Source organism: Saimiri boliviensis, chromosome 14 (genome assembly GCF_048565385.1).
Source record: "Saimiri boliviensis isolate mSaiBol1 chromosome 14, mSaiBol1.pri, whole genome shotgun sequence".
In the NCBI taxonomy this organism is placed as follows: domain Eukaryota; kingdom Metazoa; phylum Chordata; class Mammalia; order Primates; family Cebidae; genus Saimiri; species Saimiri boliviensis.
In genome coordinates, this window is record NC_133462.1 from 3,473,796 (window position 1) to 3,488,489 (window position 14,694).

At 60.7% G+C, this 14,694-nt stretch overlaps 2 protein-coding genes across 2 annotated transcripts; both read left to right on the forward strand.

The window, feature by feature from the left end:
- Positions 1-1,112: 1,112 nt before the first annotated feature.
- IL11 (interleukin 11) lies at positions 1,113-5,876 on the forward strand. The gene is made up of 5 exons (XM_003944679.3): positions 1,113-1,161; positions 2,593-2,765; positions 2,965-3,051; positions 3,148-3,309; positions 5,227-5,876. Exons 1-5 carry the CDS (start codon positions 1,155-1,157, stop codon positions 5,395-5,397), a joined length of 600 nt encoding a protein of 199 aa, XP_003944728.1. The 5' UTR covers positions 1,113-1,154; the 3' UTR covers positions 5,398-5,876.
- Positions 5,877-7,783: 1,907 nt separating this feature from the next.
- On the forward strand, positions 7,784-12,650 carry GARIN5B (golgi associated RAB2 interactor family member 5B). Its single transcript, XM_010332683.3, has 9 exons — positions 7,784-8,294; positions 8,469-8,623; positions 8,698-8,956; positions 9,688-9,712; positions 9,894-9,958; positions 10,032-10,129; positions 10,216-10,268; positions 10,350-10,426; positions 10,727-12,650. Exons 1-9 carry the CDS (start codon positions 8,145-8,147, stop codon positions 12,521-12,523), a joined length of 2,679 nt encoding a protein of 892 aa, XP_010330985.3. The 5' UTR covers positions 7,784-8,144; the 3' UTR covers positions 12,524-12,650.
- The last annotated feature ends 2,044 nt before the right edge of the window (positions 12,651-14,694 follow it).

The window sequence follows — 14,694 nt, forward strand, 5'->3', positions numbered from 1 at the left end:
AAATTAGCCGGGTGTGGTGCTGGGTGCCTGTAGTCCCAGCTACTCAGGAGGCTGAGGCAGGAGAATCACTTGAACTCAGGAGGTGGAGGTTGTAGTGAGCCGAGATCATTCCACTGCACCCCAGCCTGAGCAACAGAGTGAGACTCTGTCTCAAAAAAAAAACCAAAACGAGGAAAGCTTTTACTTCTGCCCCCATTGCTGAGTCCCCACCATCTCAGCATCTCTGTCTCTCTAACATCTGTCTCCCCATCTCTGTCCCTGGGGCCTCTCTGTCCCATGTCTCTGCTCACCTGGTACCTTTCTCTGGTGGCTGCGTCCTCTCTCTGAGTCTTGGTGTTTCTGTTCCTTTCCCCTCCGCGTCTCCCTGGGTCTCCCCCGAGTCCCTCCCTCTGTCTTCATCCCGCTCTGATCTCTGACTCCCAGAACGTCTCCCTGTGTCTGCAGGGCTGGCCCTGTGGTCCTGTCTGCTTCTCTGGCGGCGTGTCTCTCTGGCTGCCTCCATCTCCGCGTATTTCCATCTCCCTGTCTCTGTCTGTCTCTCCCTCACTCTGTGTGTGTCCCTTCTTCTCTTCCTCCTGCCTCCATCTCTCCAGGCCCCTCTCCTCTCTCGCGTCCGGCCTCGCTCTGCCCTTCCATTCTCCTGCCTCCCCATCCCTCTCTGCCAGTCCTGGTCCAGCTGGACCCCCACCCACAGTCGGGCCTCAGCGCCTGAGCCTGAGTGTCTGCTCCGGCCCGTGGAGGTGGAGGGAGGGGACGCCAATGACCTCACCAGCCCCTCTCAGACCACCCCCCCTTTCCCTTTTCAACTTTTCCAACTTTTCCTTCCGTGCCCTCCTCCGAGCGTGGCGGCGTGAGCCCGGCAAGGCAGCCGCTCCGTCTGAATGGAAAAGGCAGGCAGGGAGGGTGAGTCAGGATGTGTCAGGCCGCCCTCCCCTGCAGCCTGCCCCCTGCCCGCCCGCCCCAGCCCCCTATATAACCCCCCAGGCGTCCACACTCCCTCACTGCGGCGGCCCTGCTGCTCACGGGCACATGCCTCCCCTCCCCAGGCCGAGGCCCAGCTGACCCCCGGGGCTCCCCCGGCAGCGGACAGGGAAGGGTTAAAGGCCCCCGGCTCCCTGGCCCCTGACCTGGGGAACCCCTGGCCCTGTGGGGACATGAACTGTAAGTTGGTTCATGGGGTGGGTGGAGGGGACAGGGAGGCAGGGAGGGAGGGACCCACGGCGGAGGTCGCACGGAGAGGGACCCGGGCAGAGGCAGCGGGGAGTCAGAGAAGGGGAGGAGAGCAGATTGGGAGCCGGGAGGCCCAGAGGAGATGGGCACGGAGAGACACAGACAGGCGCGGATGGAGGCAGCCAATCAGACGCGCCGGGAGGGAAGGCCAGACAGGGCCCCGCGAGGGAGCGAGACGCGGAGACCGGGCAGGGACGGAGGGACCCGTGCCAGGAGGGGGTGGTCCCCATCGGCCCAGGCCCCAGGGGGCCCGCGGGGACCGGGCGACGCGGACTCCCCGGGGTCCCGGCAGAGAGGCTACGGGGAGAAACTGAGGCAGGGTCCGCGGAGAGCAGAGCAAGCCTGGGCGCGGCGACCCCGGCCGGGGGAGGAGAGAGACTGGGCGCGGGCGAAAAGCAGGGTGAGCCCGGCACGGCCGACCGACGCGCGGACAGACCGACGGCTGGCGGGGCCGGGGGGCGGGCTGGGGGTGTGCGCGGCGCGGCGGCCGGGGGGCGCTGATTGGCTGGCGGGAGGCCGGGTGGGCGGGGCGGCCGGGGTGGGCCGCGGGGAGCGAGCCCCGGACCCCCGCGCCCCCCGCGCCCCCTGCGCCGCCGGGTCTCCCGCTCCCGCCGGTGGCCGGGCCGGGGCTCTGCCCCTCTCCGCCCAGGTGCGCTGCGGCCTGGCCTTCCGCGGCCCGCCCCGCGGGGCTCCCGGGAGCGCGGCTAAGGGTCTCCTGCGGGGGGCTCCGTGTCTCCCGGGCTCCGTCGTGGCCTCCCGCTCCTTCCCCTGCTCCCAGCCAGCTCCGGCTCCCGCGGCCCGGGGAGGGGGCAGGTTCTGGCCTGTGTCTCCCCCCCCATGCCCCGCCCCGGGGCCCAGATTCCGGCGTCCGGGGGCGGACGGGAGACGCCCGGCCCGTCTACCCGCCCCGGGCCGCGTCTGCTCCGACGGGCGGGGCAGCCAGAGCCAGGGAGGGAGAGGGAAGCCCGCCCGGCCCTGCGACCTGCCCGCGGGCATTCCACCCTGGGGCTTAAGACCTGCACTCCCTCCTCCGTAAGGCCCGGAGTCCAGACCCCAGCCCTCCTCCCTCAGACCCAGGAGTCCAGAACCCCGGCCCTCCTCCCTCAGACCCAAGAGTCTAGACCCCCGGCCCTCCTCCCTCAGACCCAGGAGTCCAGGCCCCGGCCCTCCTCCCTCAGACCCAGGAGTCCAGGCCCCGGCCCTCCTCCCTCAGACCCAGGAGTCCAGAACCCCGGCCCTCCTCCCTCAGACCCAGGAGTCCAGGCCCCGGCCCTCCTCCCTCAGACCCAGGAGTCCAGGCCCCAGCCCTCCTCCCTCAGACCCGGAGTCCAAACTGAGCTCTCTGCCTCATCCTGCCCCCAGGGGTTTGCCACCTGGTCCTGGTCGTGCTCAGCCTGTGGCCAGATACAGCTGTTGCCCCTGGGCCACCACCTGGCCCCCCTCGAGCTTCCCCAGACCCTCGGGCCGAACTGGACAGCACCGTGCTCCTGACCCGCTCCCTCCTGGCGGACACGCGGCAGCTGGCTGCACAGCTGGTAGGAGAGGCTGGGCTGGGGCCGGCCCCGGAGTGAGAGGCAGAGAGGAACTGAGAGCGGCCTGTGGGCGGCCACCTGGAGGGGTTCTGGGCTCTCAGGTGGCAGAGTCAGGGAGGCGTCAAGTGTGGGGCCTGGTGTTGGGGGTGGAGGGAGCCTGGAGGCTGGGCAGGGGCCCCTCACAGCTTTTTTTCCCCACCAGAGGGACAAATTCCCAGCTGACGGGGACCACAACCTGGATTCCCTGCCCACCCTGGCCATGAGTGCGGGGGCGCTGGGAGCTCTGCAGGTAAGGGTGGGAGTGGGTGAGGCCGAGGCGATGAAGGGGGCAGGATGACAGGGCCACGGCGGTCAGGCGGTCACGGCCAGCGTTGTCTGTCCCCAGCTCCCGGGCGTGCTGACAAGGCTACGGGCAGACCTGCTGTCCTACCTGCGGCACGTGCAGTGGCTGCGCCGGGCAGGCGGCTCCTCCCTGAAGACCCTGGAGCCCGAGCTGGGCACCCTGCAGGCCCGGCTGGACCGGCTGCTGCGCCGGCTGCAGCTCCTGGTATGTCCTGGCTCCAAGACCTGACACCCCAGACCCCAAGCCCTGGTGCCGAGAACCTGTGGCCTGAGTCCTTGAAGCCTGAGACCCCAGACCTAAATGCAGCACCCCTGCTCTGAGATCCTGACCCTGCATCCGCAAGACCCTGTGCCCTGAGACCTTGAGGCCCTAGAGCCCAAATCCTGCCCAGACATCCAAATCCTCACCCTAAGACCCTGAGACTCCATCGTCCATGACCTCAAAGTCCCCAAATCCCAGTCCCTAAGACCCAGTACCCCACCCTGAAGCCCAAAGAGTTGAGAATTCAAATCCTCACCTCAAGACTTGGAGACCCTGGCCCCATGACATTGAAAACCATGGACCTGGCCAGGCGCTGTGGCTCACGCCTGTAATCCCAGCACTTTGGGAGACGGAGGCGGGTGCTTCGCCTGAGGTCAAGAGTTCGAGACCAGCCGGGCCAACATGTCAAAACCCCATCTCTACTAAAAATACAAAATTAGCTGGGCGTGGTGGTGGGCACCTGTAATCCCAGCTACTCCAGAGGCTGAGGCAGGAGAATCGCTTGAACCTGGGAGGTGGAAGTTGCAGTGAGCTGAGATCACGCCATTGCACTTCAGCCTGGGCAACAAGAGTGAAACTCTGTCTCAAAAGAAACCAAAAAACTAACAACAACAAAAAAGAAAATCATGGGCCTCCAGACCCTGAGACCCAGGCTCCAACCCTTCGATCCTGACACCTTAAAGACCCCAGATGCAGACCCTAAGACACAAGACCCTGACCCAAAGCCAGCCTTGGGAGCCTGGCTCTGCAACCCAAGACCTCGAGGACACAGACCGGAGCCCTGAGGCCCTGTGTCTCACGCCCAAGATCCAAAACCCTGAGGCCTCAGATCCTGAGCCTGTGCCTCTGCGACCCCAAGCCCCTCACTTCCAAAGCCAGGCACAAGGCCCTGAGACCAGGGGACTTCAAACCCTGCTTCCCAACCCCAAAGACCTTGGATCTCTTTTTTCTTTCTTTCTTTTTTTTTTTTTTTTTTTTCGAGACGGAGTTTCGCTCTTGTTACCCAGGCTGGAGTGCAATGGCGCGATCTCGGCTCACCGCAACCTCCGCCCCCTGGGTTCAGGCAATTCTCCTGCCTCAGCCTCCTGAGTAGCTGGGATTACAGGCACGCGCCACCATGCCCAGCTAATTTTTTGTATTTTTAGTAGAGACGGGGTTTCACCATGTTGACCAGGATGGTCTCGATCTCTCGACCTCGGCCTCCCAAAGTGCTGGGATTACAGGCTTGAGCCACCGCGCCCGGCCTAGACCTTGGATCTCAAATTCCACCTTCTAGCTCTGAGACTCCAGCCCTCACCCATGACTTCCTGAACTTGAACCCAGAGCCCCCCCAACCCTAGACTTGAGCCCCCAAATCCCAGACACTGTCTCTAAAACCCCAGTTCTGGCCGGGCACAGTGGCTCACTCCTTAATCCCAAGGTGTGGGAGGCCAAGGCAGAAGGAGCTCTTGAGGCCATGAGTTTGAGACAGCCGGGGCAACATAGCAAGACCCCGTCTCTTAAATTTTTTAAAAAACAACACCAATGATAAAAACCCAGCTCTAAGATTCCAGCCCTGGCAACGCAAACAGCCTGGCCCTATCCCTCACCCAGAACCAAGACACCCGCCCTGACTCTACAGATTCACCCCAACCCCCACACTTAGCTCTCGAAGCCCATCTGGACCCCAGCTTCAGTTATCTGAACTGCACACCCTGAAGAGCTCTCAGCCTAACCACTTCAACCCACGCACCACAGGCACCCTGGGAACGTGTAGCCTGGACTTCCCCCACCTCGATTCAGTGGAAGCTCCAAATAGCCCCTGCCCTGCTCCCCACTGCACCCTGTCCCTGTCGCTCACCTTCTCTCTTCTCCCCACAGATGTCCCACCTGGCCCTGCCGCAGCCGCCCCCAGACCCGCCGGCCCCCCCACTGGCACCCCCTTCCTCAGCCTGGGGGGGCATCAGAGCCGCCCACGCCATCTTGGGGGGGCTGCACCTGACACTTGACTGGGCTGTGCGGGGGCTGCTGCTGCTGAAGACCCGGCTGTGACCCCGGGGCCTAGAGCCACCACCGTCCTTCCAAAGCCAGATCTTATTTATTTATTTATTTCAGTACTGGGGGCCTAACAGCCAGGTAATCCCCCGCCATTATCTCCCCCTAGTTAGAGACAGTCCTTCCGTGAGACCTGGGGGGCATCTGTGCCTTATTTATACTTATTTATTTTGGGGAGGAAGGGAGGCAGGTAGACTCCTGGGTCCCCAAGGCGGAGGGAACTGGGGTTCCGGATTCTTGGGTCTCCAAGAAGTCTGTCCACAGACTTCTGCCCTGGCTCCTCCCCTTCTAGGCCTGGGCAGGCATATATATTATTTATTTAGACAATTACTTTTCATGTTGGGGTACGGGGAGGGGAAGGGAAGCCTGGGTTTTTGTACAAAAATGTGAGAAACCTTAGTGAGACAGAGAACAGGGAATTAAATTTGTCATACACATCCACTTGAGGGTGATTTGGGTGGGAGCTGAGACTGGATGCTGGGGTCCCTGGGGCAGGGCAGGTGGAGGTGGGTGGGCAGGGCAGGGGAGGGGAGACGACTGGTCACCCCGACAGCTCTGTGGAGGCAGGGTCTGAGCCTCACCCAGGCCCCCGAACTGCAGAGGTCTTTTTGTTAGGATTACAGAGGTGAGCCACCATGCCCGGCCTCTGTTGGCCAGGCTGGAATGCAGTGGGGCAATTTCAGCTCAGTGCACACTCCTCCTCCCAAGTTCAAGCAATTCTCCTGTCTCAGGCTCCCAAGTAGCTGAGATCACAGTTATCTGCTACCACACCCAGCTAATTTATTTTATTTTATTTTGTATTTTTAGTAGAGACAGGGTTTCACCACGTTGGCCAGGCTGGTTGAACTCCTGACCTCAGGTGATCCTCCTGCCTCGGCTTTCTAAAGTGCTGGGATTACAGGTGTGCGCCACCACACCTGACCCATAGGTCTTCCATAAATATTTAATGGAAGGTTCTAGAAGGTCATCGTGATTAACAGTACCCGTGTTAGACAAAGCTGCAAGCTCAAGATGGTTCATTGTGGCTGTGTTCACCATAGCAAACTGGAAACAATCTAGACGTCCACCAGTGAGGGCTAAGCCTCATGGTGCATCTGCAGGTGGAATTCCAGCCAGTCACCCGGAGCATGGGCTATTGTTCAGGGAAGCTAGGGAGAGAGGCCAGCTTTGGACATAGAAAGATGTCCTGACATTGGCGGGGCACAGTGGCTCACACCTGTAGTCCTAGCACCTTTGGGAGGACAAAGCGGGTGGATCGCTTAAGTCCAAGAGTTCGAGACCAGCCTGGGAGACTTGGCAAAACCCTGTCTCAGAAAAGAAAAAGCGATCTCCTGACATGAAACAGCAGGTTACAAAACCACTGCATGGTGCCGTCCACTTCTGTGTTTTTCTTTCTACATATGGATTTTTTTAAAAAAAAATCCTAAAGGGGGCTGGGCGCAGTGGCTCACACCTGTAATTCCGGCACTTTGGGGAGCCCAGGCGGGTGGATCACAACGTCAGGAGTTCAAGACCAGCCTGACTAACATGGTGAACCCTGTCTCTACTAAAAATACAAAAAAAATTAGATGGATGTGATGGTGTGCACCTGTAATCCCAGCTACTCAGGAGACTGAGGCAGGAGAACCGCTTGATCCTGGGAGGCAGAGGTTGTGGTGAGCCGAGATTGCACCACTGCACTCAGCAGCCTGGGCGACAGAGGGAGACTCCATCTCAAAAAACAAACAAACAAACAAACAAAAAAATCCTAAAGGGAAATACACCAAAATGTTGACAATGACTGTCTCTGGGTCAAAGGACAGAGGTGGGATTGTGGGTGACGTTTAATGTTTATGATTGCCTGTATTTTTCAGAATTTCTGCCATGACTGTGTATTTTGCATGACACATTTTAAAAATAATAAACACTATTTTTAGAATAACAGAATATCAGCCTCCTCCCCTCCAAAAATAAGCCCTCAGGAGGGGACAAAGTAGATGATTGAGCCTCTTAGGGCTGGACACGCGGTGTGGGCTCTTCACCGACACACTTCTCCTGGAGCCTTGACTATGCCGTTTCACAGGCAAGGGCAACTGGGGCTCAGGCAGGGGGTGGGGACTCTGTTGCTCAAAGTCACACAGCTAGGGAGAGGCGGACCTGGGGTCCGCACTGCGTCCGGCTCGTTCCCACAGCTCTCTTTGCAACTCGGTGTTGAGGACCCCTTGCCACAGGCACACACGTGAGATTTGGAAAAACAGGTTCAGTAAGGATTTGGGTCTTACCCAGGCCTAGAGAAGGGTCAATGGCAGAGTAGGGACGATGATCAAGCCCTTTAGATAACCGTCCCTTTACAGTCAGCAGGCAGACTCCCAGCGGCCCTGTCTTGTCACTAGCTTGGGTCTGGGGTGGGGGTGCCCAGCCCTGGGCCCGGAATTTCGATTCACCTGTCTCAGCCCTCAAGATTGAAGGCTACATCCCTGGAGAAGAGAGCCCAGGGTCCCGGAGAGTTCCTGGAACAGTCCCCTGTGTGTCCATGAGGTCACAAAGCCCTTCCACGGGAGGCTCCTCCCCCAGGCCCATGCTGTCCACCCTGGCAGGGCCGTGGCCAAGACCCGAGTCTCCCAGCCCGGGGTATCTCCTCGCTCTACAACGCTGAGCTCCAGGCACCTGTGTAGCCCCAGGGCCAACGCTGGTGGGCTGGGGCTGGGAGGCCTGCACGCCTGGATCCCGGGTCCCTAAACCAGTACCTATCCACCACAGCCACCATGATCCGGCTTCGAAACAGGAGGCGCCCTGAGCCGCTCCAGGGCACCCCAAAGTGGGTCCCCATTCTGGGGGAGCTGCAAAAGACCCTCCAGAAGGGCGAGTACCTGCCCCTGCGTCCGATGCCCATGTTCGAGAGTAACTTTGTTCAGGTCCCCAGCTCCCAGTGCCCTGGGGCTGAGAAGGGAAGAGAGGCTGCCTGGGCGGGGGAATTTTGCAAGGCACTGGGATTTGGCAGTCCCTATGTGGGGGGCAGTCAGGAGGGAGGCTCAGGCTGGGGGTGCTGGAGGAAGGAGTGGTCCCAGCCCTTCTCCCTGGCTGCCCAGGTGACGAGTCGAGGGAGCCCGGTGTTTGTGAGTCACAGAACCAACCGGCTGACCATGGGCGCAGCCGCCTCCCTGCCAGGCCTGCTGGTGCCCGATATCCTGCTGATCGGCCAGCCTGCTGAGGGCAGGGACTGCTCGGGCCTCGTGCTGACCAGGTGCCGCCTCCACCAGCCCCGTGGCCACCCCCTCCACCCCTCCTGCTCTAGACACTCCCCTCCTGCTCTCCCAGGATGATCCCCCTGGACCTCACCCAGCTCTGCGTCCATGACCTCTCCTCCTGGTGCCTGAAGCTACGCCTGGTCTCAGGCCACAACTACTACCTGGCGCTGGATGCCCCGGATAACGAGGCAGGCTTCCTGTTCGACTGCTGGATCCGCCTCACCCACCTGCTCCGGGAGCCGGCTTTCGCCTGGGCCCCCAGGACCGTGCGCACGGCCCACCCAGATGTGCCCCTGGCCGAAGCGCCCGCCTCCACCTGGCACCTGCAGGTGGGGCCCCAGCTTCACCGACCAGGCATGGCAGCCCAGGAACCCACTGGCCAGATCCAGAGGGGGACTGGGAGCAAGAGCCCAAAGTCTAGGCCGAGGACCTGGACCCCTGATTTGAGGGAGGACGGCTGGGGGCCTGGACCCCGATTTGAGGGAGGATGAGCTGGGGACCTGGCCTCCTGGGTCTGAGGGAGGAGGGGCTGGGGCCTGGGCTCCTGGGTCTGAGGGAGGAGGGGCTGAGGTCTGGACTCCTGGGGTCTGAGGGAGGAGGGGCTGGGGCCTGGGCTCCTGGGTCTGAGGGAGGAGGGGCTGGTGACCTGGACCCCTGGGTCTGAGGGAGGAGGGGCTGGGGCCTGGGCTCCTGGGTCTGAGGGAGGAGGGGCTGAGGTCTGGACTCCTGGGTCTGAGGCAGGAGGAGCTGGGCCTGGACTCCTGGGTCTGAGGGAGGAGGGGCTGGGCCTGGACTCCCGGGTCTGAGGGAGGAGGGGCTGGGGTCTGGACTCCCGGGTCTGAGGGAGGAGGAGCTGGGGCCTGGACTCCTGGGTCTGAGGGAGGAGGGGCTGGGGCCTGGACTCCTGGGTCTGAGGGAGGAGGGGCTGGGGTCTGGACTCCCGGGTCTGAGGGAGGAGGGGCTGCAATGCTGGCTCCTGGGAGCAGAGGGGCCTAGGCCTCTGACTGGGTAGGTTATGGAGATGTGGAAACCCGGCCCCTCCTGACACCCGTCTCTGCAGGACCAGTCAGTCAGCAGACAAGCAGGTGAGCAGGCCCTGCTGTTCTTCAGGACCTCAGGGTGTGGGGTTCTCCCCAGGCGGGGACAGAGCTGCACCATTTGGTTCTTCCCGCCCCCGCCCCCCGCAGGGCCCTCCACGAGCTCCTGGGGCAGGTCCTCGCGACCTCCCCTGGGGTCTCTGACCCGGAATGTCTCCTCTGTTTCCAGCCAGGGTTGCCGAGCACACCTTTCCTTACAAGATGGTGGCCGCTCAGAGGCAGAGGAAGGCCAAGGTGAGCTGGCGGGGCGGGCGGAGGCTGCGGGCTGAGGGCTGCCCTGTGTAACGTCCCTCCTCCCCTGCGCCAGCCGCTCAAGCGCAGATTCAAGTCTCAGGCCGTGGGCGACTCCGTGCCCCTCATCTGGTCGCAGCTGGAGCATGCCAAGAAGAAACCTGCAGAAAAGAAGTGGGCATGGGTCTTGCTGCAGTGGGTGGGAGGAGGAGGGAGACCCCGTCCAGACGCCACCTCCATCCACGGTGTTGCTCCTGCAGGTCCCACCCAGACCCCCATCCTGAGAGACCTCATACCCAAACCCGCTTTTCTGGTAAGATCAGCCCACCCTACCCCTGCCACGCTGTGTCGTCTTGTCCCCGCCCCAAAGGGCTCAGACTGCTCCCCCACCCAGAGACGACCAGCATCACCATCCGGACCATCTTCAGCGTCTTTTCCAGCACCACCAAGCAGACACAGTCCTCTCCAAAGGCCAGGCTCCCGGGGCGGGGCCCAGGCCCCAGATCTGAGGGAGGAGGGGCTGAGCCTGGACCGCTGGGTCTGAGGGAGGAGGGTCTGGGGGCCTGGACTCCTGGGTCTGAGGGTGGAGGGACTTGGGGTCTGGACTCCTGGGTCTGAGGGAGGAGGGGCTGGGGCCTGGACTCCTGGGTCTGAGGGAGGAGGGGCTGGGGGCCTGGACTCCATAGTCTGAGGGAGGAGGGATGGGTTCTGTCCTCTTGCGTCTGGGGTCTCCCCAGGCCCTGACCATGCACTCTCTCCACTCACCTACAGGCCTGTACATCTGAGTGTAATGAGACCACAGGCCAGGGACACATAGTGAAGGCCCCTTCCCACTGCGTCTCAGCCAACAGCCCTGATTGCTTCTTTCTGGGCTCCTGCACTCCCTGGGACCCCTGCCTGTGGCATCAGGACATGGGAGACCTCATGGGCTCTGAGAGCAGCACCTTGTCGTCTGCCTCCCTCGACCTGGCTCCCTGTCCCTCAGCTGCCTGCCTCTCCACACTCTACTCTTCCATCCCCAGGGGCAGGGACAGGGCGGGGCCTATGGGCTCCCAGCAGGGGCCAGGGCCACCACCCTTCCAGAAGGCCCCATCTGTCCCTGTCACATCTTGCAAGGCACCATTCCTCGTTGACCAGTCCCAGAAGCTCCCAGCTGCACCTGCTTCATCGTGGAAGGCCCCAGCTGTATCAGCTCCTCCCCAGAAGGCCCCAGCCATACCTGCTCCACCTGGGAAGGCCCCACCCCCATCTCAGAAGGCCCCAGCAGTTCCTGCTCCATCCCAGAAGACCCCACCCCCGTCTCAGAAGGCCCCCGCAGTACCTGCTCCATCGTGGAAGGCCCCATCTGCATCAGCTGCTCCCCGGAAGGCCCCAGCTGTACCAGTCCCACCCTCATCTCAGAAGGCCTCCGCAGTACCTACCATTCCCCAGAAGGCCATGTCCCCCCCTGCTCCAAAGAGGAAATCTCTGGTCCTCCCTGCCCCATCCCAGAAGGCTCTGCCAACCTCACCTACCCGATACCGGATGGCAGTGGGCTCGCCGGCCTCACAGGGGAAGATCCCTGGCGATTTCGACGTGGTGCCAACAGGAATTCCTGGAAGGGCTGCGCTGGAGAGCAGCAAGTCCGGGCGGGAACCTGAGCCGGCGATGGTAGTGGGCACCCGGGAGACAGGTGTGGTGGAGATGACTCAGGTCCCATCCCTGGAGTGGCCCTTCACCACGACCAAGAAGGAGTCCAGGGACATCCTGGTGAGCAAAACCCAGGAGGCAAGCCTGGAGGCCTTCAGGGGCTGGAGGAAGTCGGAGGACCGAGTCCACTGGGCGAAGGAGGAGAGGTCCCTGGACCAGCCTGCTGTGAGATCCAAGGAGATGGAGCAGCGGAAGGGATGGGTGCAGATGAAGGAGCGTGCCATCGGGGGCCCCTCCCGGGAGCACAGCAGGCCCTTCTCTGTGGAAGGGCTCACCCTCGCCAGGCGCATGATCATGGCCAACTCCAAAGAGCAGCGCTCCAGACACGCTTTGGGCTCACTCCCCTCCTGGCTCTCGCAGTCATCTGCCACGCCTGTGATGGCTTCAATGCCCTTCCACCCCAGCCAGCTGTCCTCGCTGGAGGGGAAGCCAGTGGTGGTTAGAGAGCAGCCAGAGTCACATGCCTGGGCGAAGAAGAGGAAGCAGCAATGGGCCGAGGTGAAGGAACCACCCTGGGACCCCGAGGGGCTGCCCGAGCTGCCCCTTTGCTCCAGGCCCACCTCTGCCAGTCTGAAGACGGAAGGAATCTCCCAGGCGACCATCCCCTTGCCTGCCTCACGGTGGGAGGACTCACCGCCATCGCCCCTTTCGGAGACCCCCATCCCAAAGATGGAGGCCACGGCCAGGACGTCCCAGCAGCCCAAGAGAGTGTTGCAGGAGCCCCTGACGATGCCAGCCCAGCACCCCCTGGCCACTGTGGGGTCATCTTCAGAAATTCTTTCGCCCGTGCTCTTAGAACTTGAGACTGTGAGGAGCATGACCACCAAGGCAGAGGAGACACAGGAGGAACCGGGTGTCTTCAGTCTTCCCCCCAGGTAGCTGGGGTTAGCGGCTGGCATTTACTGTGAGCCCTGCTATTTACGAGGCAGAGGTGATCTCTCCCTCCTTTCACTTTTTTACAAAATTTTGACAGGGTCTCACTCTGTCACCCAGGCCAGAGTGCAGTGGTATGATCTGGGCTCACTGCAACCTCTGTCTCCTGGGTTCAAGTGATTTTCCTGCTTCAGCCTCCTGAGTACCTGGGATTATAGGCATGAGCCACCATGCTCGGCTAATTTTTGTATTTTTGGTAGAGACTGAGTTTCACCATGTTGGCCAGGCTAGTCTTGAACTCCTGACCTCAAGTGATCTGCCTGCCTCAGCCTCCCAAAGTGCTGGGAATACAAGCGTGAGCCACCACGCCCGGCCCTGGGACTTTGGCTTTGAGTCTGAGGGAGCTGGAGGGTTTGGGGCAGAAGAGTGGTGGGGACTGATTGCTGTGTGAAGAGGCTGCCTCCGTCAGGGATGTGGAGGGGCAGGAGTGGGCACCTGGAGAACAGGGGGTAGCAGGGCTGCCGCGGGAACCCAGGTAGGAGACGACAGTGGCTTGCACAAGGTGGGGTGATGGCGGTGGAGAGAAACAGGGGCCTCTGGAGATGCCTGAAGAGTGAACCAATCAATTGCTTCGAGGATTGGAATTTGTGATGTGAGAAAGGCTGACTTGAAGAGGGCTGGGAGGATGTGGGTCCCAGGAGATGCTCAGGACATCTCTCTTGGACATCTTGATTCTGAGGTGTTGGGGGAGACGCAGGGTAAGCAGCTGGACATGAGTCTGGAGCTCAGGAAGCCATGTGAGGTCACTGGTGCCTGGACAGGCTAGCTCAGGCTGTGAGCTTGGAGGAGTTCACTGACGAGTGATTGGAGAGAGAGAAAAGGCCGAGGTGTTGGGGCGAAGAGGAGCCAGAGTCAGGGAAGGCAGAGCAGCCAGAGGCTGGGCATCCCCAGAACCACGTGGAGATGTGAGGGAGGGAAGGAACATCCGTGTCAAATGCTGGGGTCAGGTGGAGGAGCAGGGCCTGGGGCCCGACCTCTGGATTTACCAGTGTGGAAGTGATGTGGGGGTGTGGGGTGAAGTTCTGATGGGCCAGGGGCCTGGTGTGGGGCAATGGGAGTGACTGCTAACGGGTTGCAGCTTTCTTTTTTCTCCTTTTTTTTTTTTTTTTGTTTTTTTTTTGTTGAGGTGGAGTCTTGTTCTGTCACCCACGCTGGAGTGTAGTGATGCCATCTCGGCTCACTACAGCCTCCGCCTCCTGAGTTTAGGGCATTCTCCTGTCAACCTCTTTGTTTGTTTGTTGTTTTTGAGATGGAGTTTTGCTCTCATCGCCCAGGCTGGAGTGCGGTGGTGCAGTCTCGGCTCACTGCAACCTCCGCCTCCCAGGTTCAAGTGATTCTCCTGCCTCAGTCTCCCAAGTAGCTGGGATTACGGGTGTCTGCCACCACACCTGGCTAAGTTTTGTATTTTTAGTAGAGACAGGGTTTCACCATGTTAGCCAGGCTGGCGTTGGCCTCCCGCATGAGCCACCACGCCTGGCCTCAAATAATATTTGAAATAAAATGGTGACAGCCCTGAGCTTTTCTGAGGGTATTTTCCCTCTGTAAACACTCATGCATGTGTGTGTATGCAAAGTGAGGAGGTGGAAGCTAGGGGTAGACCAGCTTCATACAAGCATTTGCTGTAACAGGAGGAAAGAGACGGGGAGGTAGCTGCTGCAGGAAGTGGGGACAGAGTGGGCCTTTTTTTTTTGAGACAGGGTCTCATTCTATTGCCTAGCCTGAAGTACAGTGGTGTTATCATGGCTCACAGCAGCCTCAACCTTCTTGGGCTCAAGCGATCCGCCTGCCTCACCTTCCAAACACCCAGCTAAGGTTTTTATTTTTTATTTTATTTTATTTTATTTTATTTATTTTATTACAGGCTCACGCCTGTAATCCCAGCACTTTGGGAGGCTGAGGTGGGCGGATCACCTGAGGTCAGGAGTTCGAGACCAGCCTGACCAATGTGGTGAAATCCCATCTTAAAAAAAAAAGAAAAAAAAAAAAAAAGAAAAAAAATTATTTTAATTTGAGAGGCAGTCTCTCTCTGTCGCCCAGGCTGGAGTGCAATGGCATGATCTTGGCTCACTGCAACCTCCGCCTCCCAGATTCAAGTGACTCTCCTGCCTCAGCTTCCC

What these genes read in the sequence shown, in the direction of transcription:
- IL11 (XM_003944679.3), top strand. An exon ending in GGCAGCTGGCTGCACAGCTG is followed by an intron (nt 2,766 to 2,964) that starts GTAGGAGAGGCT and finishes TTTCCCCACCAG; the next exon opens with AGGGACAAATTCCCAGCTGA. An exon ending in GGGCGCTGGGAGCTCTGCAG is followed by an intron (nt 3,052 to 3,147) that starts GTAAGGGTGGGA and finishes GTCTGTCCCCAG; the next exon opens with CTCCCGGGCGTGCTGACAAG.
- GARIN5B (XM_010332683.3), top strand. Translation starts at nt 8,145, where the DNA reads ATGATCCGGCTTCGAAACAGGAGGCGCCCTGAGCCGCTCCAGGGCACC. An exon ending in AGAGGCAGAGGAAGGCCAAG is followed by an intron (nt 9,959 to 10,031) that starts GTGAGCTGGCGG and finishes CCCCTGCGCCAG; the next exon opens with CCGCTCAAGCGCAGATTCAA. An exon ending in AGACACAGTCCTCTCCAAAG is followed by an intron (nt 10,427 to 10,726) that starts GCCAGGCTCCCG and finishes ACTCACCTACAG; the next exon opens with GCCTGTACATCTGAGTGTAA.